General features: G+C 54.5%; 1 protein-coding gene across 4 annotated transcripts in view; it reads left to right on the top strand.

Moving 5' to 3' along the window:
* ARHGAP22 (Rho GTPase activating protein 22) overlaps positions 1 to 25,719 on the top strand; it is a 135,678-nt gene that overhangs the window by 104,427 nt on the left and 5,532 nt on the right. For 2 of the 4 annotated variants that reach the window (XM_045570687.1, XM_045570688.1), the window contains exons 4-6: positions 7,739 to 7,915; positions 22,149 to 22,356; positions 24,993 to 25,125. In XM_045570687.1, the coding sequence (XP_045426643.1) occupies positions 7,739 to 7,915; positions 22,149 to 22,356; positions 24,993 to 25,125 (518 nt within the window). The remainder of the gene's footprint in view (positions 1 to 7,738; positions 7,916 to 22,148; positions 22,357 to 24,992; positions 25,126 to 25,719) is intronic. The other 2 variants (XM_045570689.1, XM_045570690.1) reach the window with 2 other exon arrangements.

The raw sequence follows: 25,719 nt of genomic DNA on the forward strand, positions 1-25,719 counted from the left end.
TACTGACACTCCCCGCACGTCCACTCATTCTCCTTTCGTTCTCTCACTCACACTGTCTAGCAGCCTGCAGTCCCAGTGGCAGCCATGTTGGATCCTATCCATAATTTTTAAGTGTTGAAATGAACAATACTAGTTTAGATGTATTGGGATAAATAAAGGGTATTCAAAATAATTTCACCTATTTTTACCTTTTAATTTAAACATTTAAAATGGAACAGGGGCTCGAATTTGATTTTCATTGGGCTGTACTACCCTAGATTGCCCTAGCCCTACCTGTGGCCTTTACCTCTGGGATCCTTTCTGGGGCTTCCTCCGAAGCCCCTCCCCTGGGCAGCAAGCAAAGTGACTGTGGACCTGACACAGCCTCCACCACAGCGGCATCACTTGTAAACAGTGACTCCTTTGCTGTTGGAGCATCTCTGTCCGCCCAGGTTGAGGAGCCAACTCAGACATCACTCGGTTAGAACATGAGGCTGAGAGCTGGCTTGCTGGCCCATCATTGAAAGCCTGCGGCTGCTGTGGTTTACAGATGCTTCCCCATGTGTCATTGGCCCTTTATTTCATTTTCTGTGAAAACTTTTATGTAGAAGAGTTGAAAGACAGGAGTTCTTGTCCCACACCCCTGCTGGGACTGCTCTGTTTCGGAGTTCCCACCTCGCTCCCAAGTCACTTGCATAGGTGGAGGGAGACTCGCAAAAGACAGTTCTTAAGTGCAGGAGCTTAGAGGGAACCAGGATGCTGGGCTGGCATGACCAGCTGGGGTAGGGCTGTGAGCCAGACTGCCTGGGTCAGAGTTCAGTGGGTGGCTTCATGAGCATGTTTGTAACATCTTTGGGCCTCATTTTCTTCCCCTTTATTTTTTATTGAGGTTTTATTGACACAAACATTATGCTAGTTTCACATGTCCAACATAACGATTTGCTATTTGTATATATTGTGAAATGGTCACATCAAGTCTGCTAACATCTGGCACCACAGAGCATGTTTCCTTGTGATGAAAACTTCTAATGTCTACTTCCTCGGCTCCTTTCAAAACTGCAGTGCATTGTTACTAAGCAGAGTCGCCATGCTATTCATTGCACCTCCGTGGCTTACTCATTTTATAACTGCAAGTTTGTTCCTTTTGACTCCCACCCTTACCTGTGTCCATCACTGTTTCGTTGTTTTGTTTTGTTTTTAGATCCTACGTGTAAGTGAGAACATACAGTACTTGTCTTTCTCTGTCTGGCTGACTTCACTTGGCATAAGTCCTCAGCGTCCACCCATGTTGTTACAGATGGCAAGATTTTATTCTTTCTTTATGGCTGTTAAATAATATATATCATACTTTATGCATTAATCCATCAGTGGGCACTTAGGTTGTTTCCATATCTTGCCTATGGTGAATAGTTCTGCAATAAACATGGGGTGCATGTATATTTATAAATTTGCATATTTAAATTGATTTGAGAAAGAAGAAGCGGGGAGAGAGAAAGAAACATCAATGTGAAATATCCATCTGTTGCTTCACGGACACATTTTGGCTGTGGATCAAACCCTGGGCATGCACCCTAACCCAGAATCCAACCATCACGTTTGGACGCACAGGTCGACACTCCAACCAACTAAGCACCCAGTCAGGGCGCATACATATTTTTGAGTTAGTGCTTTCACTTCTTTCAGATAAGTACCCGGAGGTTGAATTGATGGATCATGTGATAGTTCTATTTTTAATTTTTTGAGAAACCACATTTTCCATAGTGGCTGCACCGACTTCTACTCCCACTAATGATGAACAAGGGTTGCCCTCCTGCCACATGCTCACCACCCTGTCACCTCTGGTCATCTGGATGGCAGCCATCCTAACAGGGGTGAGGGGGCATCTCGTGTTTTGATTTGTATTTCCTGATATTTAGTGATATTAAACATCTTTTCTTGTACCTATTGTCTATCTGTATATCATCTTTGGAAAAATATCTCTTCAGATCCACTGCCATTTTTAAGTCATTGTTTGTTGTTTTGCTGTTGAGTTGTATAAGTTCTTTAGATATTTTGGATATTAACCCCTCACAGAATATGATTTGCAAATATTTTCTCCATCTTTTTCTCAAAAAATGGGGATAACGACACCACTTTCTTTGAGTGATCAAACTGATGAGGCTTCAGAGGGTTCAGGTTCACGTGGGTGCTTGTGGGTGCGGCCGGGGCTCTGCCGCTGCTTTCCTCCCACAGACTCCCGTGCCCTCCCATGCTGGGCCCGGCACCGGGCGCTGCAGTGACTTATAAAGCATGTGGGACTGGGTTGTGAAGGTGCTGTGGAAATGTGAGGCCAAAGGGGCCTGGGCTGTAGTGGGAGCTATGGGTGAGGTTAAATAGAGCACCCAGGTCCCAGGAAGGCGGCCTTTGAGGACAGACCTGCGGAGATCAGGGAGCTATTGTGTCTGTGTTAGGATAACAGCCTTTTGGCCACAGCAGGGCAGGGGGCTCTGTGCAAAGGCCCCAACTGGCTAGCCTGGTTGTTGAGAAATGGTGAAGGCCGGAGGCCAGCAGCCAGAGGCCAGAGGAGCCGCAGAGAGAAAAGAGGGCTAGGGGATTTGGGAAAGGGCCTTTGAGGATTTGGAACAGATGGGAGGAGCTGGTTTGGGTCTTAACTGACTTAGTCTCCTATCTTAACCACCCAGAAAAAGACAAAATGTGAGCAACATTTTTTTCAAAATACTGGACACGAGCAGTGAAGGATATGACCTCCCAACACCAGAGAACAGTGACAGGCCCCAGCTCACTGCCCCTCAGATGCTTCCGGGCTGTGAGGGAGAGGAACCCCAGGGTGGAGAGGGCACAGGACTCCACGAGTCCAGGAGACAGAGCTGGGAGACCAATGTATCTGGATGTTCAGGATAGAGTGCGGAGGAGGAAAGAGCTGTTCAGGAGAAAAACTCCTGTGAGAACTCATCACGTGCATGTCGGGAGATTTCCGATTTTATTAATCTCAAAAAAGCAGCTTTCTGTTTTAGTGACTTCCTTGTCTATGTCTTTGTTTTCGTTTTTCTGATTAACAAACTTTTTAATAAAAGGGCTAGATAGAAATAGGTTTTTAGTTCATATGGTTTGTGCCACAACTGCCCACCCTGCTGTAAAACTAACACTAAGACTGATAGAAGAAAAGGAGAGACACACATTACCGATATCAGAAATGAGAGGGCTGACATCACTAGAGTCTTCAAATAGTAAAATATAACAAGGGAATATTATGAACAACTTTACACCAATAAACTCAACAATTTAGATGAAACATATTCCTTGAAAGATACAGAGTACCAGCACTCACTAAGAAGAATAGATGCAGATGTTAAATTAAACTTGTTATGAACACACCTTCCCCAAAAGAAGAATCCAAGCCTAGGTGGCCTCACTGGGGAATTCTACCAACATTAACAAATAAGTAATAGTAGCAAATAAGTAACACAGACTCTTCCAAAAATATTGAAAAGGAAGGATACTCGCCAGCTTGTTCTGTGAGGCATGCATTATTCTGATACCAAAACGGACAAAGACTTTATAAGAAAAGAAAAAATGTCAGGTCAATATCCATAGAGAATATAAATAAAAAATTCTCAACAGAATTTTAGCAAATTGAATTCAACAATATATAAAAAGATCATATATCATGACCAATTGTGATTCCAGGAATGCAAGGTTGGTTTAAGACTTGAAAATTCATCAATGTAATTTATCATATTAAAAAACTAAAATAAAATCGTGATGTCTCAATAGATACATAAAAAACATTTGACAAAATCCAAACATCCATTTCTGATTTAAAAAACAAAACAAACTCTCAGCAAGCTGGAAATAGAAGAGAACTTCCTCAGCCTGAGAAAGGAAAAACCTACAGCAAATATGCTTAATGGGATGCTTTTTGCCATAAGATGAACAAGATAAGGACTAGTCTACTCTCCCTACTTCCATTTAACATCGTGTTATTGAGGCTATAGTAAGTGCAATGAATGACAAGGAAATAAAGGCACCAGGTGGGAAGGTAAGAACTAAAGCTGTATTTATTTGCAGATGGCACAATCACCTCTATAGGTGCTCTCCCAAGTCAATAGAGAAAGGATGGTCTATTCAACAGATGGTGCCAAACAGCTGGACAACCAGGTACAAGAGGATGAGCTCATACTTCGTACCATATGCTAAAACTAACTCACAGACCTAGATGTAAGCCCTAAAACTATGAAACTTTTACAAGAAAACCTTTGTGACTTGGCTTACGGAAATATTTCTTAAGTACAAAGCTAGGAGCACACTCAATAAAAGAAAAAGGTTAATAAAATTGGGCTTGATCAAAATTAAAAACTTCTCTTCTTAAAAATCTGCTGTGAATAGAATGAAAAGAAAAGGCACAGATTGGGAGAAGTATCTGCAAAGCACATATCTGATAAAGGACGTATACCCAGAATATGTGAAGTACTCAAATCTCAATAATAATGAAAATGAACAACATATTTAAAACATGGACAAAAGATATTTTACAAAGAGGATACATGGATGGCACCTAAGCACATAACAAGATGTCCAACGTCTTTGTCATTCGGGAATGCAGACTCGGAGACCTGGTGGACAGCTGTGCACATTAGAACGGCTGCAGGTCTGAAGGCTGCTCAGACCAGATGCTGGAGGAAGTGGAGGACTGGGAGCTCTGCACTTCCGGGGGGAGGTGCTGGGAAAGGTGCACTCACTTTGGAAAATAGTTTGTGGCAATTTCTTAAAAAGTCAAATATATATATATATATATATATATATATATATATATATATATATATATCACATATACATAAATAAATATACATACATGGAAATACATTAACAAGTTAAATACACAGGCTTAGAGCACCATGAGAGCAAGATCATGGACAGGGCACAGCTGGGCACAAGAACAGCTGTCAACATCTGGGCAGGGCAGGACCAGGTTCTATAGGTGATGTTCAAATAAAGCCTATATGAAATGGGTGCCTCTTTGGGAAAAAGATTTGAAAAATGAGACATCCCAATTTAGCGTAAACTTGAGTATTCATTTAGGACCAACAAGTACCCACAATAGGTTCTTGGAGCCTCGGACCTCCAGGCCCCTTTCTTCTGAGTCATGTTGAGACTCTTCCAGAGAAGCCCTGGTGGCAACCAGCTGCCCCTCCCACCTAGAACCCTCAGCCATCTCAGTCCTCCAGGCCACGGGCATGGGGTCCTACCGGTGTCGAGCCCACACCCCCATGGGTGCCACTGCAGCCGGTGGCCCCTATGCTGTCAGCAGGTTCACTGCTTCCGGCCTTCAAGCTCCGTGTCTCTGCCTGAGCTATCTCCTCGACACCCCTGCTCGCTGCTGTTCAGTAGCTGTGAGAACCCGGGGAGCAGGCCGTATGTGTAGTGAGGGCTCCAGAGGCACCGGGGCCCTGGCTATCTTGTCTCCTTGCTCACCAGCCTCCTCAGCTTTGGGCCCCTCCTGCTTCCCACCTGGCCTCAGACCTTGCTCCCAGCACACACACTCCCACCCCACCCCCACCCCCTGCTCCAGTTTCCCCTGTCTGGTGGCATTGCTGTGACCAGACACCAGACCCCAGCAGGTCCATGAGCTGGGTCCAGAGCTGAGGACTTGGAATCCCTGGCTGCTATGCATTGGCGGTGTGAGTGCAGGCAGATTCCTTAATCCCATGTGCTTCGTGTCCTCACCTGTAAAATGCAGGTGGTAACGTCTTCCCTCAGGGGCTGTGTAGCTTAAAGGGCCTAGGAGGGCAGATGTGTCTGTCGCTTTGCTCATTTGAGTGTCTGCAGCTCCTGAAAGAGTCCCAGGTAGTGCTTGCTTCTGCCTGGTCTGCACCTGGGGCTGCGGCCTCCAGTGAGGACCCAGGGTCCCAATTCTCCCAATCCATCCCATCCCCTTGGGAACTCAGGTCGGCAGCCTCACACCACTGCCCACGGTCCTGGTTAGGGTGTGAGGCTCTGGGACCAGGGCAAGTATATAGGCAAGTCACAATTATGTGATGGTGTGGGGGAGTGAAGAGGGCTCCATAAAGACAAGATTATTCTTGAAAATCCCTTAAATTGCCTATGAAGTTCAATATAAATGATTTATATACATCCCAAATACTAGTTCATTTACATATGAAAGAGTAATTCATGAACACATGAGACTCTCTGGATTTATTGCAGGGAAAACCTCAGCTTTTTCTCCTTCTGCCTTTATTTTATTTTATTTTACTTTTCTTTAGAAATATTTATTGTTGAAAGTATGACAGATATTTTCCTTTCCCCCCATGACCCCTTCTAGCCCACTGCCACCTCTCACTCTCCCCTTCCCACCATGCCTTCACTTCACTGTTGCCTGTGGCCATGGGTTATGCGTAAATGAATACAAATTCCTTGGTTGATCACTTCCCTCCAACCCACCCTCCCCCGCCTTCCCTGTGAGATTCAGCAGTCTGTTCATGCCCCTATGCCTCTGGATCTATTTTGTTCATCAGTTTATTTTGTTCATTAGATTCCACATGTGAGTGAGATCTTGTCTTTCTCTGACTTATTTCACTTAGCATGATACTCGCCAGGTCCTTCCGTGCTGTCTCAAAGGGTAAGAGATCCTTCTTTACTGCTGCATAGTATTCCATGGTGTGAATGTACCACTGGTTTTTATCCACTCCTCTGTTGACGAGCACTTAGGCTGTTTACGGATCTCAGCCATTGTAAACTGTGCTGCTGTGAACACAGGGGTGCAAGCATTCTTTCTGGTTGGTGCTTCTGATTTCTTAGGATATATTCCTATAGTGGGATCACTGAATCTAATGGGAGTTCCATTTTTAGTTTTTTGAGGAAACGCCATACTGTTCTCCACAGTGGCTGCACCAGTCTGCATTTCCACCAGCAGTGCACGAGGGTTCCTTTTTCTCCGCATCCTCTCTAGCACTTGTCACTTGTTGATTTGTTGATGGAAGACATTCTCACAGGTGTGAGGTGGTACCTTATTGTCATTTTAATTTGTATCTTTCTGATGATACGCAATTAATATTTGACAAAGGAGGCAAGATCATATAATGAAATAAAGACAAGTCTCTTAATAAATGGTGTGGGGAAAATTGGACAGGTACATGCAAAAAAAAAAAAATTTAAACTAGACCACCAACTTACACCATATACTAGAATAAACTCAAAATGGACAAAAGATTTAAAAGTAAGCTGTGAAACCATAGAAGTTCTAGAAGAAACCATAGGCAGCAAAATCTCAGACATCTCTCAGGAGAAAACAAACAAATGGGACGACATCGAAATAAAATCTTCTACACAGAGAAAGAAACCACCCACAAAACAACAAAGCCCCCATCTGCCTTTAGTCTGGCGTCAGTCTGTGGCTGGGAGCGGGACGGGGCAGAATTTTGGAATTTTATCCCGGGCTCTGACCTTCCCCAAGCGGGCCTCTATCTCTGTGCTTTGTAAAATGGTGCCCAGGATGGGTTAGTGATCCCGATTCCATACAAGAAGATCACAAGACTAAAGGAGAAATCCCCCGAAAGTGCCCCTGGCAGGTGTGAGGCCTGAAAGGCTGGGCTGCAGAAGTAGCGCCAGCGCAGGGCCAGAACAGGGCTGCTGTTGTTGGTGGAGAAACGCCCTTCACAGCCAGAAATAAAACAATGACTGGGGTGAGGCTGAGAGGGCGAGGGGAGGGCCCCGTGTCTGCGCAGGTCCCTGGGTAAGCCTGTGTCTCCCTGTCTTGCAGGTGGTGCCGGGGAGCGGGAGAAGGTGCCGGCCAGCCCCGAGGGGCTCCTGCTCATGGCCAGTTCTCAGCGTGACATGGAGGACTGGGTGCAGGCCATCCGCCGGGTCATCTGGGCCCCGTTTGGTGGAGGTACTGCCCGTAGTCTGCATGCTCACCCTCTAGAACCCTCGCGTCCAGGTAATCGCACCCCTCCCCCCGCGCAGGCCGGCAGAGCCCTCTTGCCAGGAGCCCTGGCTGGGTCGAGGCTTCTCAGGCAGGCAGTGCTGTCCTCCGCGGCCGGCCCTGAGAGCGGGCCCAGGCGCACAGGCCGGAAAACCAGGGCCGCTTTCCAGACGTGCCTCTGGCACGGCACACCGAGGGCTTTGCCTGCTGGCCTCTGCACCAGACCCTGCTGTGCTTCGGTGCCTGAGGTCTGTGCCTGGTGGGGTGAGCGCTGGGAGTCAGAGCAGATGCCCAGCGCAGTGTCCCTCCCCTGCGGTGCCTGTGCGGACACAGAGGCCTGTCCGGACAGGACGCAGCAGCTCCACCCACTCACGTCCTCCTGTACGCACACCTGTGTGGGCGCCAGGAGGTGGTGAGGTTTGTTCTAGGCACTGCTGTTCGGTGGGTGGTGAACAAAGCAGCTGGTGACCCCGCCCCTCCCTGTGCTTTCCTGGGGGGGCAAGGAAACAAGCCCTAAGTCCACAGTTCCTGTGTCCCAAGGGAGGGCAGTGAGGGCTACGGCTACAGGAAGGACAGTGGGACCGGAGCCAGCTCAGTGCGGTCACCAGGAGAATGCAGGGAAACGCACGCAACAGGGGGACTAGTGAGTGCATGGGCCCAGTGGTGGATCGGGCGGTGGATCGAGTGGTGGATTGGGTGGTGGATCAGGCAGTGGACCGGGCGGTGGATTGGGCGGTGGATCGGGCAGTGGACCGGGCGGTGGATCAGGCAGTGGATCGGGTGGTGGATCGGGTGGTGGATCAGGCAGTGGACCGGGCGGTGAATCGGGTGGTGGGATCAGGCAGTGGACCGGGCGGTGGATCAGGCAGTGGATCGGGTGGTGGATCAGGCAGTGGATCAGGCAGTGGATCAGGCAGTGGATCGGGTGGTGGGTCAGGCAGTGGATTGGGTGGTGGATCAGGCAGTGGATCGGGTGGTGGATCAGGCAGTGGACCGGGCGGTGGATCAGGCAGTGGATCAGGCAGTGAATCAGGTGGTGGATCAGGCAGTGGATCGGGTGGTGGATCAGGCAGTGGATCCGGTGGTGGATCAGGCAGTGGATCAGGCAGTAGACCGGGCGGTGGATCGGGTGGTGGGATCAGGCAGTGGATCGGGCGGTGGATCGGGCGGTGATTGGGCGGTGGGATCGGGCGGTGGGAACACAGGGGATCTCAGAAGGCAGGTGCCTCAGGGGAGCGAGGGCCGGGAGTGGAGCTCTGAGGCTAGAGAGGGAGCATGGGATTTCAGATCTTGTTCTAAATCGATGGGGCATCGGGGAGGCTCTGAGCAAGTGGCAGACAGACCTGGCTTAATGTATAGAGGAGCCACGTGGCCGCCTGTGGGGGTGGGACCGCAGACAAGAGTGGACACGACCGTCTGCGACAGTGGGCTGGCGTGGGAGTGAAGACTGAACAGCTGCTCTGCAGGCGAGTTTGCGATGGTCTGGACGTGGGCACAGGAGAGAGCAAAGGTGGCGCCAGCTGGGCAGTTGCTGTGCCTAGGGGTTGGTCTCCACGTGAATCATCACGCAAAGAGCTTTGGGGGGATCGCCTCGCTGGCTGGGCTGGGCCAGTGTCCCTGCTGAGTGTAGACCATGGCCTTCGGCCGCCGGCTGTGGCACAGGAGTCCCGGGAATCCCTGCTCTCCCACTCGGTGTTTAATTGGTGCCCTGTCCAGACAGAGGCCAGAGGTCACCTTTGGGGGCAGGCAGCACATCTCCCGGTCCTACACCCCTCGTGGGCAGGGCCCCCTCTCGCCTCACCTCCCTGCCCTCCTCTCCACTCCTGGCTTCGTACGTGGCCTCACACTGTTAGCCGTAGCCTCCTGCCCCTGATGGTCGCAGCGAGCAGGACCCACAGCCCCAATTTAATGGCCGGGAGGGCTCACGCCCGCCGAGGGTTTTGGCAGCCTCCATGGGCGTCCTTTGGTGCAGGTGGTTGATAGTGAGCCGACAGAACATTCTAGGCTTCCCTGTGTCTGGAGTTTGCTTTGTGATAAGTGGACCCTTAGAACACTGGAAATAGGAGAACATAGCCGTGGTCTTGGGGTAGAGAAAGATTTGTGAAATGAATTACAGAAAGCATTACTCTTGTAGGAAAAGATTGACAAATTGTACTATATAAAATGAAGAGCACCAATGCTTTAAAAGGCAGATTGAAAAGGTGGAAAGCAGCTATAGGTTGAAAGAAGGTATTTGCTACCTGAACAACCATCAGATGACTCATTCTTCAGACTCCTACAAACCAGGGAGGCCGAGACAGACAGACAGCGGTGAGACCCTGGCACCGCCCCCCGCTGCAGAAGAGCCCCTGAGCTGTGAGCACAGGCGTGTGCCCGGTCTCGGCAGGAACCGGGAAGCGCCCACTAAAACACAGTGCCATCCTTCTCACCCACTGCGCGGCTGAAAGAAAAGGACCGTCTGTTCCACCGGTGCTGAGGGCAGCATGCCACGGACACCGCCGGTGTCGCTAGGGAAGTCGTTGGCGGTACCGGCAGAAGTCGGTGCTGTGCACGCCTGTTTTAGTGCAGTGGTCGGCAAACTCAATAGTCAACAGAGCCAAATACCAACAGTACGACTGAAATATCTTCCGAGAGCCACGTTTTTTAAACTTAAACTTCTTCTAAAGCCACTTCCTCAAAATAGGCTCGCCCAGGCCGTGGGATTTTGTGGAAGAGCCACACTCAAGGGACCAAAGAGCCGCATGTGGCTCGCGAGCCACAGTTTGCCAACCACAGTTTTAGTGGATCTACTGTTAGGCATGTTCCAAACTGAAATATGTGCACTGGTGTGCCAGGAGGCTGTACAAGTCAGATGTTCACAGCAGCCTTATTGATGATGACCCGACACCAGCCAAGTGTGTAACAATAATACGGTGGATAAATAAATAGGATTCATTCTGAGAAAGAAACTCACAACAGTGAGAAGGATTAACTACAGCTCTGCCCAACATGCCTGAGTTCTAAAAACCCAGTGGGCCTAGGGAAGCCTAACAATGTGCTTTAGGATTTTGTTTATGTAAGGTTGGAAACAGGGCAGCAGTAAACTGTTATTCATGGATAGATAATTAGGCAGCAAAAACATAAAGAAAAGCGAAGAAATGACGCCATGGAAGGATGGTGGTCACAGTTACACAGGACTCTGTCTTGCAATGTCTTTTCTGGACGTGTGCATATATTATTATATAAAAATAAACAATAAATAAAACAAAGATGGAAACTGCAGGACAAAGAATCTGCTGAGCTCATGACACAGCCAGTCAGGGATCAGAGCTGAGAAGTGAAGGCTGATGTTCTGAGCCCAAGGCTGTGCTTCATCCCCCCACATGGGCTGTCCACAGGTCTACCTACACCCAGTGTGCATGCCTGCTCAGCCTTTCTTCACTTCTCTTTCCTCCCTGTCTGTCTGTTTATCTGTCTGTCCTCTCCCTCCCTCCCCGCCCAGCCACTTGCTCGCTATGAGGGCGCTGTACAGAATCCCACACAGAAGCCAGACCTGCCCCTCCTTCACACCCCCTCCCCGTTCCCGTCTTTGTCAGACTTCTCAGGCTGCGCGAAGAACTTGTGAGAATTAAACAAGAACCAGCATCAAAGGTGCTTTATCTCTTTTCTACCAGAAATCTAGAGGAAACACAGAAAGCCCAGGGGTTGGAGATGGCAGACAGGTCTGGGCACGCATGGGCGCTCCCAGGTGGGCTGCCAGCCTCGGGAGGTTTCCTGGCAAAGCTGTTATTAGCCTGGGCTCCACTGGAGGCAGGCTTAGAGGATCAGTCCTTCTTTCACTGTTAATAACAGAGCTCAGAGCCCTTCCAAGCGTGTTTGTTCTGGCAGAGAGCGGCCACTCTGACAGAGCTGAATGGGCAGCGTGCCCGCTGCGGGTAGAGCCTGGGCATCCCCACAGAGAAAGCGGGCCGGCCAGTGGGCCAGTGGGTCAGGGAGCCTGGTACTGCTGGTGGCCTGCCCGGCGGTGAATTCATTGATTCATTCCTTCACTCAGCCAGTCAGTCATTCACTCAAGAATGTGTGCTAGGGGTCAAAGAGACAGCAGTGAGCAGGAAAGACAAGGTACCTAGCCTCCTGGAGACAGATAAACGAGGTAAGGAAGCCCATTGTAGGTTGGATGGTGGTGAGGGAGGGCAAGCAGGGGTGATGGGGGGGGGGGGGGCAAGAGGTTAGTGACAGCTGAATAAAGGAGAGGAAAGGGTGAATTAAACCTACTCCTGGACAGAGTTTTGGCGGCAGAGGATGGAGTTTCCATGATGGAAGAGCAGCAGGAGGCCAGTGTGGCAGAACAGAGTCTGTGAGGGGAGAGAAGGGGAGACGGGTCAGAGAAGTAAATCGATGGGTGGTAAATCGGTGGGGCCTTGTGATCATAGTGATGACTGTGGCTTTTCCTTGGAGTGAGGCAGTGTCATTGACAGGTTTTGGACAGAGAGATATCAGAATCTGACTCAGGTTCCAACAGGATCCCTCTGACTGCCATGTTGAGAATGGATAAAAGAATGCAAGGACGAAACAGGGAGACCAGTTAGATGCTAATTATACAATTATTCCTGTGAGAGATGGTGGCGTGGCCCAGGATGGAATTGGTGATGAGAAGTGATTGAATTCCTGGTGCATGTTGAAGATAGAGCCTATAGTTTTTCCCTGTTAGAATGGAAGAAAGGTGTAAGAGAATGAGAGTCATCAAGGTAATTCCAAGCATCTGGAAGGATGGATTAGTTATTCACTGAGGCAAGAAAGACCACAGGAAGTATATTTGTTTGGCAGGAAAATAGAGAGTTTACTTTGGGGCTTAGCCTGAGATACCTGTAGGAGACTCAAGTTTAGAAGTCAAGCAGGCAGTTAGACATTTAAGTCTAGAGATTAGGAGAGAGGACTGGGTTGGAGAGAGAAACACAAACACATAGATGGGGTTTGAAGCCATGTGACTGGATGAGACACCACCAAGCAAGTATAAGAACAATAGAGAACCAGAGCTGAGCTTTGAGCTGCTCCTCAATAAGAAGTCAGGAGCAGAGGAGGAGCCAGCAGAAGCAGCTGGGAAAGAGAGCCAGTGAAGGAGGGGAGCCAGGAGCCAGAGGGGTCCCTGAGATGAGTGAAGAGAGTGTCTAAGGAAGAGGAGCAGTGACCAGCTAGCTGTGCGATGCACTGCTAATACATCAATCAGGAGAGAACAGACACTGAGCACCACTCATCAGTAACTTGAACCTGGGTGGGTTTGGTGGAGAGCTAGAGATAAGCTTGGTAATTCCAAGGTGTTTTGATCTAATTATAGAAGAAAGAATAAGAGGTGGGGAATTGGAGTGTGAGCATAGTCAACTCTCTAAGAAGTTTGCTGGAAAGGGAAAGAGAAATGGAACAGTACCTGAGGGGGGAGTCAAGTGGAGGGTTTTGTTTATTACTTTTCTTTAGTTGGGAGACAAACAGCAATGCAAAAGATTGATGGTGCAGGAGAGAAAGAAAAATTGCTGTAGCACCAATATTTCTTGTGGCTATAAATGCAAAAATGTTCAACAAAATACTAACAAATTGAATCCAGCAATATATACAGAAGCATTATGGACCATGACCAGATGAGATTATCTCAGAAATGCAAGGATGGTTTAACATCTGAAAACCAATTACTGTAATACATCAATAGAATAAAGAACAATTTTGATACAGATTGTCTCAATAGACTCATAAAAAGCATTATTAAGGTGCTTTTTTTTTATGGATGAAAACACTCAGTTTTTTAGGAGTAGAGAATGTCCTCAGCCTGCTAAGAAGAACTCTGCAGATAACATACTTAATGGAGAAATATTGGATGCTTTTCCTGTTCCTGGGAACAGTGGGAGTTTTGCTTTTACCATTTCTGTCCAACATTGTACATAGTCAGAGCAACTAGTCAAGAAATTGAAATAATGTGCATTCAGATTGGAAAGAAAGAATTTCTGTTTGTAGATAACATGCTCTTGTATATAGAAAATCTTAAGAAACTTACTAGAAAGGTATACAAATTTCATCAAGATTGCAGGATATAAGGTCAATGTATACAAATCAGTTGTATTTCTATATAGTAGCAATGAGCAACTGAAAATAAGATCAAGAAAACTTCATTTACTATAGCATCCAAAATAATAAAATACTTAGGAATAAAGCTAACAGATACAAAACTTCATGCTCTTAAAATGACAAAACATTGTTGAAAGAAATCAAATAAGACCTAACTAAATAGAAGGACATCCCATGTTCATAGATCAGAAGATGATGCTGGGAGGAGGGCAGTATCCCCAATGGGTCTCTGAGCATCTGTGGCCGTTCCGGAGCCCCATCAGGCAGCTCTCTGGGAGAGGGGAAGGAGGGGAGTCACAGGGCACCGGGCTGCCCAGCTTGCCTCGCTATCTGGAGAGAGGCTGCAAGCCTTCGAACGTGTCTTATGTACACAGGACGGTGTTTAGGGTGCTTAGCCCTTCGCATTGTGGTGTGAGAGGAGGCAAGTCTGCAGTTTCAGCATCAGGCTGTGGTCTGGGTGCTTAACCTGGCTCTTCCCTTGCATGCTGTGTGACCCGGCCAGGCCACTTATCCTCTCTGTGTCCTTTTTTGCAAGATGGGAATGAAAATATTGTCTTTGCAGGTTTGTCATGAGACTTAAAAAAGAAAGTGAGTACAAAAAACTCAGCACTCTGTTAATGCTAAATAATCCTCATTTATTCAATAAACACGGAGCAGGCAGGGGGCGTGGCGGGGAAAGAGATCAGACAGAGCTTCCATCCTGCCCCCAGGCGTGCATCGTGGCATACAGCAGTGGTTCTCAAACCCAGCTCAGGAGAAAGTGGTAAAAATAGACGGCTCACCCCACCCCCAGTTTCCAACCCACTTGGGTGTGGCCCTCGAATTTGTATTTCCAGGTACTGCTGGTCCGGGGCCCAGATTTTGACAACTGAAGGTAGTGAGTGCTATTGAAAGAGAAGAGTAGTTTTGAACACAGTGGTGAGGGCAGGCTAGGAGAGTGGCACTGAAACAGCATGCCAGCCAGGGCAGCAGCTCCAGCAAAAGCTGACAACTCCAATGTGGTCCGAGCCAGCACCCAGCCGCTGGGCGGCGGGCCGGCGGGCAGGAGGCAGAGGGCTAGCGTTTGCTTGTAAGTGACATGGGGAGGGGTGCTGGGGGCTTGAGCGGAGGAATGGCGTGACCTGCTGTCCAGTTCAGAAGGACACTCTGCTGACCAGAGAGGGACCAGGGGAACCCGGAGACATGGGTCCAGCAATCCAAGGAAGAGACTACTGCCTTCACTATGGTGCTGGTGGTGACAATGGCCAGATTTCAAATCTATTTGGAAAGCAGGACTGCAAAGCTTGGCATGAGGTATGAGGGAGAGGGAGCGTGAGGTGGACCCCCAAGGGGTCTGGCGGAGTGCCGAGGGACAGAGTTGTCACCAACCAAGAGGCTATGGCTCAGCACCGAGCAGATGTGGGAGGTCGGACTCATGTGAGTTTGAGATGCCCATTAGTCCTTGCCCCGGCGGAGGTGCTGAGGGGCGTCGTGTGCAGGAGTCGGGGCCAACATTAGAGCCAGTAACTAGGAGCATGGTGACTGTCCCGCCTGAGGGTGAGTGGGCACTGCCAAGCAAAGCCCCGCCCTGTAGGCAGCAGCCTGGAGTGACAGCCTGTGCTGAGGAGGGGATGAGGGACCAGGCAGCGGGCCTGCAGTGGCCAGCAGAGCCTCATGGCCCAAGCCTGGCTGTGTGGCTCCTCCAGGCCTCTGGGGACTTCCTCTGACCTGCCAGGAGCCGATTCTCCTGCCCTCAAGCTCCTCCGAAATGGCAGCGCAGGGGGAGGCTGGAGAGGGACAATGCAGCTCCCAGAGGCCTCGGCAGGAGGCTTGGTCTGGAGAAAGTCCAGCCTCGGACAGCACAAGCCGCCTCCTTAGTGTGGCGGGCAGCGTCATTGTGCTGGCGTGGCAGTTCTAAATGGAAGCCCTCAGGCCCAACCAGGGCCAGAGCGCAGGGCCCCTGGCTCCAGCCAGGGCTGGCAGTGGCAGAGCCTGAGATCCTAGTGGACTACCTCCCCATTGCTGCTTGCACCGTATCCAGCTTTTGTAGGGGATTCTAGAAGAGCGTCTTGTTTCCAGTTCCCGACTGTTCACCCGCAGGCTGGGTATGGGCTTTGGGTCACAGAGGCACTGAGCCTGTCCTGTCCCCTCAGGCCACTCCCGCCTGCCTGCGGGTCCACCATTGGAGCAGAAGGAGATACCTGTCCAACTCCCAGGCTCAGAAGGGCAAACCGGCCTCTTCTGGGCACTGCCCCCAGGGCTGTGAGCTAGCTCTGCCACAGAGCCACTGCCGGGCTGTTCGCCAGGTGACAGAGGCAGAGAGCCCGGCGGCGGTGCATGGTTTGCGGGGCTGCCTCAGGGCTTCCTGGCAGCTCAGGAGGTGTCTGCTCGGTTCCTTTTACCTTCTTGCTGGCCCTCAGGTCCTCTTCCCTGCCACGAGAATGGGAGTTCACTTTTTGAGTAATGAGAATTAATATGTCATGGGGGAGCATCGGGATTTTAGAGATGCTTAGGTGGGGCGTGGCCAAGAAAAGGTTGGGAACCACTGCTCTAGAGGCCGCCCACATTCCGTGGCCTCCTCACTCAGCCCGCTTCCCTCCCTCCATTGTCTCCTCTTCTACAGTTGACCCTTGAACTCCATGGGGGTTAGGGAACTGACCCCCATGCAGTCAAAAACCCACATATAACTTTTGACTCGCCCCAAACTTAACTACTAATAACCTCCTGTTGACTAGAAGCCTTACCGATGACATACAGTTGATTAACACATACGTTGTATGTATATATATGGTTACATCTATTATACACTGTATTCTTACAATAAAGTAAGCGAGAGAAAAGAACATGTTATTAAGGAAACCATGAGGAAGAGAAAATACATTACTGAAAAAACCCACGTATCCGTGGACTGTTGTAGTTCAGACCATGTTGTTTTAGGGTCAACTGCAGAGTCAGGTTTCACTCTGCCTTCCTCTTACAGAGTTCACCTGCTAACCTAGTGCAGCTCTCCACCCTTAACGTAATCGCTCCTACGAAGTCCCTCCTAGGGAAGGTACCTTAGTTGCAAGTTCCAGGGATAGGACCTGCACGTTTTGGGGAGCCTTCCCTCAGCCTAACATCCATGAGAAACAGAGTGTGACCAATCGAGACCAGGTCCGCGGTGGGCCAGGGTGAGGCGCTCGCAGAGAGCAGGTCAGATCCTGTCTTTATTGAAAATGTTATTTTGTTCATCACAATTTTTTGCACTAATTTACGTTTTAAAAAAATATTTCCCTTGATTAATGCAGTATTGGGGACTCCCTTACGTGTTGCACGTGTGAGAGTGCCTCACTTGGCGCCCCCCCCCCCCCCCAGCCCAGGCCTTGCACACCCAGCTTTCAGATGGCCCCATCCGCCCATGACTCCCTTGAACCCCTCGCTTGCAGAACTCTGCCCACGGGTCCTGGGACCTCTCCTTCCTGCCTGGGGTGGCACAGCTGGCCCCAGCTTTGCTTCTCTCCCCCACCCGCCCCTCGGGATGCAGGCTGGGGCTGTGTACCCCTGGTCCTCACACTTTGGAAGCAGGGGACTGCGGGCTCTTTTCTCCGGACAAAGCGCTGCCTGGGAAGATCAGAGACTGCAGAAAGGTCATTTAGGTTTGATGATCTGTCGCTATCCGCGTGAGCCTATGAAAGCTCAGAACCTTTCCGAGCTTCTGCTGGTGATCTGCAAAACGGGTCAGTACTTCCCAAGACCGCCCAGGACCCTGCGCTAAGTCCCAGCCCCGGCCTGGCGCCAGCTCCGAGCTGCAGCCACTTTAAGCCTGGGCCAGCACTCTGGTGGCAGGGTGACCACCTGGTACCTGAGCCTCTAACGGCACCCGGAGCACCTGCTCCCGGGTCTGCTGGGCTCAGGAGCTCCTAACGCCAGTCCTGGCGAGGAGTCGCTGGTATTCCCGGGTGCGTCATGGCACGGGGTATCGGGGTATCTGAAAAGGGGGAGCAGATGTTCGGAATCCTGCTCTGGTTTCAGCCTCAGGCTTGGCGGCTCAGGCATTCGCAAGTCCCGGGCCTCCCTCCCTCCCTCCGGGGTCCGGGCCGGGGCCGCGGCGGGCAAGCCGCTACCTGCGCGCGTGCCGGGCATTCCTGCGCCGCGCCCGGCGCCATGGGCCTGATGCCGGCCGCGCGGGCCTCCTCCGGGCGCGGGGGCCGCGCCTGCCCGCCGCCCTGCCGCCTGCCCTCCTGCTGCGCGCCCGCCGCCCCAGGTAGGCGCCCGGCCGGTGCGGCGGCCGAGGGAGGCGGGAGGGGGCGCGGGACCGGCGGCAGGAGCCGAGGCGGGCGCGGCGGGCGCGGGGAGCCGGTGCCCGCGGACCCCGAGCCGAGCTCGCGCGCCGCGGGGAGCCGCAGAGGCCGAGGCCGGGCCGGGCGCCTCCTCCCGGTGCGGTCCGCGCAGAGTGGAGCGCGCAGCGCGCAGGGTTTGCGTGGGCGCCTTTGCCGCCGCCCAGACAGGGGACCCGGACCCAGACCCAGCGGGACGGTGCCCGGGCTCCCCACCCCGCGCCGGGTTGCGCCCACCTTTGCTCCAGGGCCTCGGACAGGCTTGGAGCTGGCCCCACCTCCGGGGCTCGCTCTGGCAGGAGCCCTGAGATGATGTTTGCCTCCGGGATTCTCTCTCCTGCGCTGACTTCAGCCTGATGGTTGGCGAGGCCTGGATGGATGGGCAGGAAGAGGCAGGGGAGGGTTTTCACAGGGAGGAAGGAACTGCCCTGGAGGTCGCTCTGAGCCGCAAGCACCTAGCACAGCCTGGCACGGGCACGGCTGTGAGGGGTGGAAGGTGGGCTTCCACTCGGTGGGTGGGTGGGTGCAGGGAGAAGGACGCTGCCTTGGGGAAGGCAGGGGAGAGAGAGAAAGGGTTGCCCAGACTTCGGGGATCTTTGGAGAGAATTTTAGCATTGTTTTTCTCATTGTGTCTTCCTCGACTGGACTTCCACAAAACGTCTCTGCTCAGGAGCAGCTGCAAGAGGGAATCCAGCTGTCTGCCTCTCCTGGGGGGCCGGGGGTTGGGGTGGGGCAGGCAGAGCCCCACTCAGAAGGACATGCTTACCCAGCACTGCCTCGGCTGCGGGGTGGGGTGTGCTGGGCTGTGCTGGGCCACTCGCAGCCCCACAGGGTGACAGGGACGACAGCCGGAGGGCACTCAGCGCAGAGCTGGGCCGGCGGCCTTGGCTTGCAGGCACCCACTCCTGCCGGGGTTCCGGGGGAGGCCGTGGGGCCAGGCTTTGTGAGAGAGCAGCGGGCAGGCAGGAGGCCCGGCTCGGAGCCCTCAGCAGGTTCGCCCGGAGAGGCAGCCTCCGGGTTCTCTCAGGGCTGAGCTGGCGCTTTGTGAGCAGCGTGGGCCGGGGCCTCGAGGAACCTGCGTGCGGCTTGGTTTCCAGGATCTGATGAACCTGGAACGGGTTCTTGGCAACACTGCCCCTCCAAGATGTGCCAGGAGGGCTGAGGGAACTCCGTGCAGCCGCTCCGGGCCTGCCAGCTCTGCCAGAGAGACACCGGAGGGGGGTGGGGTGTGTGAAGCAGGCGAGGGCTCTGGGCGGGGGAGCCAGGCTGAGCCTGAGCCCAGGGCGCTCCAGGAGGAGGTCGTTGGGAAGGATGTCCGGAGGCTGAGCTGGATGAGGCTTCCCCCGGGGCTCCCCAAGGCAGCTCCCTACAAGGGTGGCGGGTGGGGCCGCCACGTGGGAAGCCTGCTCCATGTGGTGAGGCTGACTCCAGGGGTGGGGTCAGCCTCACTCAGCCAGGGGCCAGGGTCAGGTCCTGGGGTAGCTCCTAAAGATGGGTGTGATCACCCCCATTTTCTAGGTGGAAAAACTGAGGCCCAGTGAAGGGGGGCACTCTGCTCCTCAACTGCTTAGCCAGGATCTGCACCGAGACCAATGCAGAGGGAGGCGTGGAACCCTTGTCTCTATGGCTTTGGCCTTGACCATCATCTTAGCACTTGGAGGGTCTCTGGGGGAGGCGCCTCATTCCCGAGGGCCCCCGAGCTGCATGCGGGGTCAGTGCTCACATGGCCACGGTCCTCGCAGGCCAGGGCTGCTGTTCGCCCCGCCCCTTCAAGCACCATCCCTCAGGCCCACTTGCCAGCTCTGCGGTCATCAGACCCTTCCCACGTCTGCCTTTGGGCCTCTGCTCAGTGCCATTTCCCTTCCCACCAGCGCCTGTGGCGTCCCTTTCCTGGCTCACAGCCCTGTTCAGGGGCAAGGAGAGGGCCAGGAGGCTTCCTGGCCGGTGCTGGTGTGCTGAGGAGATGATTAGAAAGCCGGGTACCATGCACGGTGGGGCTGGCTCGAGGCAGCTGCCTTCTGCCTGGCCCCGCTGTGCACCCAGAGGCTGGTGGAGGGGGTCGGGCAGGGCCTGGCCTGCCAGTCAGCTTTGAACTTGATCCTGGGCAGTGGTTGTGGGGGAGGTGGGAGGCAGCAAAGGGTTCCCAGCAGAGGAGGCCTGATATAATCCCCATGTTCCAAGTCCCATGGGCAGCTCTGAGGCTCTAACACCCACAGAGCTGGGGCCCACGTGTGAGGGTAACGGGGGTTTGGAGGGCGAGAGGGACAGGCAGAAACACGTCTTGGGGATGGGGGACAGAGCAAGGTGGCTGGCTCCAGCGGAAGCTGGGTGTAATTACTCAAGGTTTGTGGAGCTCCGGAGGGAACTGAGGAATTGTTTTTCTGCCTCCTTCCCCTGGCGGTGGCCTCCGGCAGCTCAGGGCTGAGAGAGTGGAGCTGAATACATGCCCATTCTTCCCTCGGCGCCCTTGACCTCTGCTCTGAGCCCAGCAGCTCCGGCTAGGGAGAGGGAGGGCCCGTGGGGAACTAGGCAGGCCAGTGTCTTCGTGTCAGCTGTGATGGGCGGCGGGGACGGGGCAGTGGTGTGTGAAGGGAGCACTGGGACAGCTCGCATGGAGGTGCACTGGAACTGTTCCCAAGGCGAATAAGAAGTTCACCAGCGAGAGAGGAACGAGCTAGCCAGGAGGAGCCTGGGCTCTGCGGGGGCCAGGCAGCAGGGATGTGGGTGGCAGGACAGGACACTCAGTGGTGGGAGAGCCCAGGCTAAGGGACCTGGGCCTGAGCAGACAGCAGGCAGGGAGGGTGCAATGCCAGGCTCCTGCCTCTCCTCAGGGACCCTGTGCTCATGGCAGTTCCCCTGTATGTCCTCTGACTGTTCATTTAAGGTCCTGACCCAGTGCCCTTGGGAGACACCGTGGCCCACAGGTCAAAGCAGCAGAGGAGGACGGTGTGGGTTGGGTGTGGCAGGGACCATGGAGAAGGAGCAAGTGCCCAGGATCTCAAAGGGCACAGGTGCCACCGAACTCCACCAGTGCTGCCGTTAGGGAATCACACACACACACACACACACACACACACACACACGCCCACATGCACAAACATATAATACATGCACAGCAGTCCATGTGTACATGCATGCACACACACACTTCTTCCCAAAGCTTCGGTGGCATTGTCAGGCACACTCCGTGAGCACGTTTTCTCGAAGGGTCTGTCGTCACCCCGCAGGCTCTGTGTGCTGTGCGAGCAGGGTGAGCCCTGTCCAGCTGATGTGTCTTGTTTCAGAATCCCCATGGTGTAATTTGTAATTTTCTGTTTTTAAATAGCAGCCAGCAGGGTGGGGTGGCGGCACCTCGTTGTGTTTTGATTGTGTTTCCTGACGCTCCGGACGGTGGCGTGGTTTTGTTCTCACTTGAACGCGCTGTCTGTCCTGCGTGAGCCCGCATTGCTCCCTGGAGTCGGGGCACCAGGCGCGGACTGAGGTCTCTGCTGATAGGTTTCCCATTTGAAGGAAGTGCAAGGCATGCTGCTAAGAACGTTCTAGAGCTGGACTTTGGTGAACGTAGCCTTTTCTTTGTTTAGTGTAAGCCACTCCTCTTTGGACGTTAGTGCTGCATAAATAAGACAATCAATGAAATGCACAGTGTGTCTTCCCTGAGGCCCCGCAGAGGCTGGTCCTGCCCCACAGGGCCAGGCAGGCCGCCGTGCACCGCGCCCCCTGCCCCCTGCTCCCCGCTCCTGTGGCCGGATGCGCCTTGATTTCTAACCCACTGCCTCGGACCAGCTGCCTCCCGCTGTCCCGGGAGCGGCTCTCACCACCGAGCCGGCTGCTGGCATGTGACCGGGTCCTCCCTGTGCCAGGGGTCTTCGGGCAGCGCCTGGAGGACACCGTGCACCACGAGCGCAAGTTCGGGCCGCGCCTGGCGCCGCTGCTGGTGGAGCAGTGCGTGGACTTCATCCGGGCGCGCGGGCTCAGCGAGGAGGGCCTCTTCCGCCTGCCCGGCCAGGCCACGCTGGTGCGGGACCTGCAGGACGCCTTTGACTGCGGGGAGAAGCCGCGGTTTGACAGGTGAGCTCCTGGGCCGGGAATGAAGATGGCCTCCCCGTCCCCGGGGCGGGGTGGGCTGGGGCCAGGACGCCTGGCAGCAGGCTGGGGGCAGAATGGTTGTGTGTGGTTGCGTGTGCGGTCCGCCAGCCCCCAGCGGGCAGAGCACAGCCCCACCCAGGTCTCCTCCCAGGGACAGTCCTGCCACAGAGCCCGCTGCCCACGTCCAGGCAGGCAGGGAGGGCCTCCTGCTGGTCGGACTGCGGCCCCGTGGTCTGTCCCTGGCCCCGCTCCCCGAGGCCCGCAGGCTCCTGCCCTGCCAGGATGGAGCGGTCGCTGTGGCCCCCCATCCTCTCAGGTTTCCAGATGGGAGCGGTCGCCCCACCTGTCCAGGCCAGCGCCCACCTTAACCCCTCGCTGGGGCTCACCCTCCGGGTGGGGTCAGCCTCACTCAGCCAGGGGCCGAGAACAGAGCGGATGGGCTGTGTGGGCGTCTCCCTCTGAAAGGAACCGGCCCATCGGGACAGTTGTTCGTGGGGGGCCCTCCTGCCCTGGCCTCCAGGAGCTCCTGCCCTTTCTCCGTGGATCTGCCTTCATGAGGCGGCCCCCTGGGCCCCAGGATGGGTCCAGGGGCTTCTGTCGGCACCGGGGCCTCCCTGGCCTCCTTTTGGGCGAGACACCCCCACCCTCCAGCTTCTGCCCAGACCCGTCGCCGAGCCAGCAGGGTCTGTCAGCTCCTTTCTTAGATGTGGAGCCTGAGACTGGCTGCCGTTCCCCAGAGGGGTCTGCCCTGGAGGCACAGTCCCCTCACCGGAAGCCTCGCCTTTTTTTTGTTAACCCATTTCCCATTGATTTTCAGAGAGTGGAAGGGAGGGGGAGAGACAGAGAGAAACATCGATGTGAGAGAGACACATTGATTGGTTGCCGCCTGCACATGCCCTGACTGGGACCGGGGATCAAGTGTGCAACCAGGGTATGTGCCCTTGACTGGCATGAACCCACAACCCTTCAGCCCATGGGCCAACACTCCAATCACTGAGCCAAAGCGGCGAGGGCTGGAGCTGCATCCTGCTTCTCTGAACTTGTGGTCCATTCCGAACCTCTGCCTGCCAGGCCTTGTCCAACCTGTGCCTGTGCGGTCCAGGGGATGGGTGGAGATGGCTTTCAGTGCTGCCCCTTCTGCAATTCCCGGGACTTAGCCTGGACCTGGGCTCCTTCCTTTCTAGAAACTGCATCTGCACCCCCTGCCACTGTTCTCCCACTTCTCACCGGCTGTGGGTGCTCTGGCTGAGCCAGCAGGGCCTGTCAGTTCCTTTCTGCAGATGTGGGGCATCTGGACCCACCCCTGTCTAGGACCCAAGGCCCCCTCCTCATTCACTCCCCCCTCCCCTAACCACCTGCTGAGCCAGGCCTTCCCGAGAGGCCTCGCCCCCTCGGCACAAACCCTACTCATGTCAGGTCCTGGGCTCCCTGCTCCACAAGGAGCCCAGCAGCCTGGAGCCTGGTCACCAGAGCTGGCCCGTACCCAGCCCTCCCCACCCTGGGCCTGGGCCTGGGCGGGGCAGCTCTCCCGGGCCTGCCCCCTGCCCTCACCACCCAGTCTGCTTTGAGCCACACCTGCCGACTCCACTGACTCGCCTCAGCCCATTCTGACTTCACTCCGGGTCCTTTCCTCACCGCGGAGTGAGCGACTGTGGGCACAGGGTGTGGCCAGAACTAGACAGACCAGGTCCTGCCCTCCAGGGGCCAGGGCAGATGGCCAGCAAGCAAACGCAGAAACGCTTTGCTTGCCAAGACGAGGACCAGACGGGATCCCAGAGCCCAGGGCCTGCCCTCCACAGGGCCCCTCAGCCTGGGCAGCTCTGAGCTGGAAGCCGGAGACTGAGGACTGGGATTGGACACGTCGGGAGCTGGGATACTGGGGTGCTAGAGATAGGGTGAGCACAGAAGCACAGGTGTCCATTGTGTGAGCGGAGCCCAGAGGTCAGGGGCAAGGGTCTGACCTCTGACCTGCATGTCCTGGTGGCCAATGCCCTGGGCCTTGACTCTTTGACATGGCCCTCCTCCTCCACTGATGTTTTTCTCTGTCTCTCCCTGTCCCTTCCACTCTCTAATGAGGACAGGTGAGGGATGGGCACACTCAGGCTTGATCCCTGGAGGGCAGGACCTTGTGTGTCTAGTTCGTGGCCACACCTTAAGCTCCCCCCCCCCCCCCTTCTGGGAGCAGGGCAGCTCCCAGGTCACCTTGTAAAGGACCCAAAGAAGGGGACTCTTCATGCCCCTGGTCCTCTGTGGCTCCTCCCACCCAGCGCAGCCCCTGTGGGAGCAGCTGCGGCTGCAGGGCGTGAGTGCTGGGGAGTCCCACTGCCGTCCTGACGACAGACCCAGACCTGCGGCCAGGGGCTGGGAGCAGGGGCCCGGGCTGTGGGTGTCTGATCTGGACCCCAGTCCCAGGCCACCCAGGCCCTGGAGCACGGCTCCTGGCAGCAGCTGGGCCTTTCCTGGACCAGGGCCAGTGGTGCAGATGCAGTGTCACCCCCTTCCCCCTTTTGTTGTGCACATGCGCACACACAAGTGCCCGGGCATGGAGGGAGCTGCTCCTGGGCATGTGCGGGCCTCCTGCAGTCCCCGCCCCACGCCTCTCACGTGTCCCCCGGCAGCACCACAGACGTGCACACGGTGGCCTCCCTGCTGAAGCTCTACCTGCGGGAGCTGCCCGAGCCCGTGGTCCCGTTCGCCAGGTACGAGGACTTCCTCAGCTGCGCCCAGCTGCTCACCAAGGACGAGGGGGAGGTTAGTGGCTCCTGAGGATGTGCCCTGGGAGGTGGGCCTGCGCGGTGTGTGTGTGTGTGTGTATGGCGGGCGGGGGGCGGGGGGGCGCGGCGGAAGGGGAGACAGGAGAACCCTCTGGACAGTCAGGCTCCTCTCGTCCTGTGTGGGGCGGTCTGCAGGCTCCTGCTGGGGCGGGGCTGGGGCAGCCCCTCTGGGGGGCCCTCCCCGGGAGGCCTGGGTTTGGGGTGGGGCATGGGGCCATGCTCCGGTCATGCCCCAGGACAGCACACAGTAGGTACAGAGCTGCACTTACCTGCACCACCCATGCGGCCCAGCTTTCAGGAACAGCAGACCTTCCCCTGTTCCCCGTCCACTGCCCCTTTCCTAAAGGACTCCGGGACAGGGGCCCCACCCCTCCGCAGGTGCCTGCCCCGGAGGGCGGTTTGCCCTCCCTGTGGCCGTGTGGGATGAGGGGTCTTTATCTGGCAAATATTTGTGTCTCGATAAGCACTGGCCCTGACATTCCTTCAGGAGGTCATAGCCTGGCTGCTCCAAGCCTGCTCCTGGGAGGGAGGTGGAGGTGGCGGTGCCCTCTGTCACCCAGGGGCCAGATGG

The sequence above is a fragment of the Pipistrellus kuhlii genome, unplaced genomic scaffold (assembly GCF_014108245.1).
Source record: "Pipistrellus kuhlii isolate mPipKuh1 unplaced genomic scaffold, mPipKuh1.p scaffold_m20_p_35, whole genome shotgun sequence".
In the NCBI taxonomy this organism is placed as follows: domain Eukaryota; kingdom Metazoa; phylum Chordata; class Mammalia; order Chiroptera; family Vespertilionidae; genus Pipistrellus; species Pipistrellus kuhlii.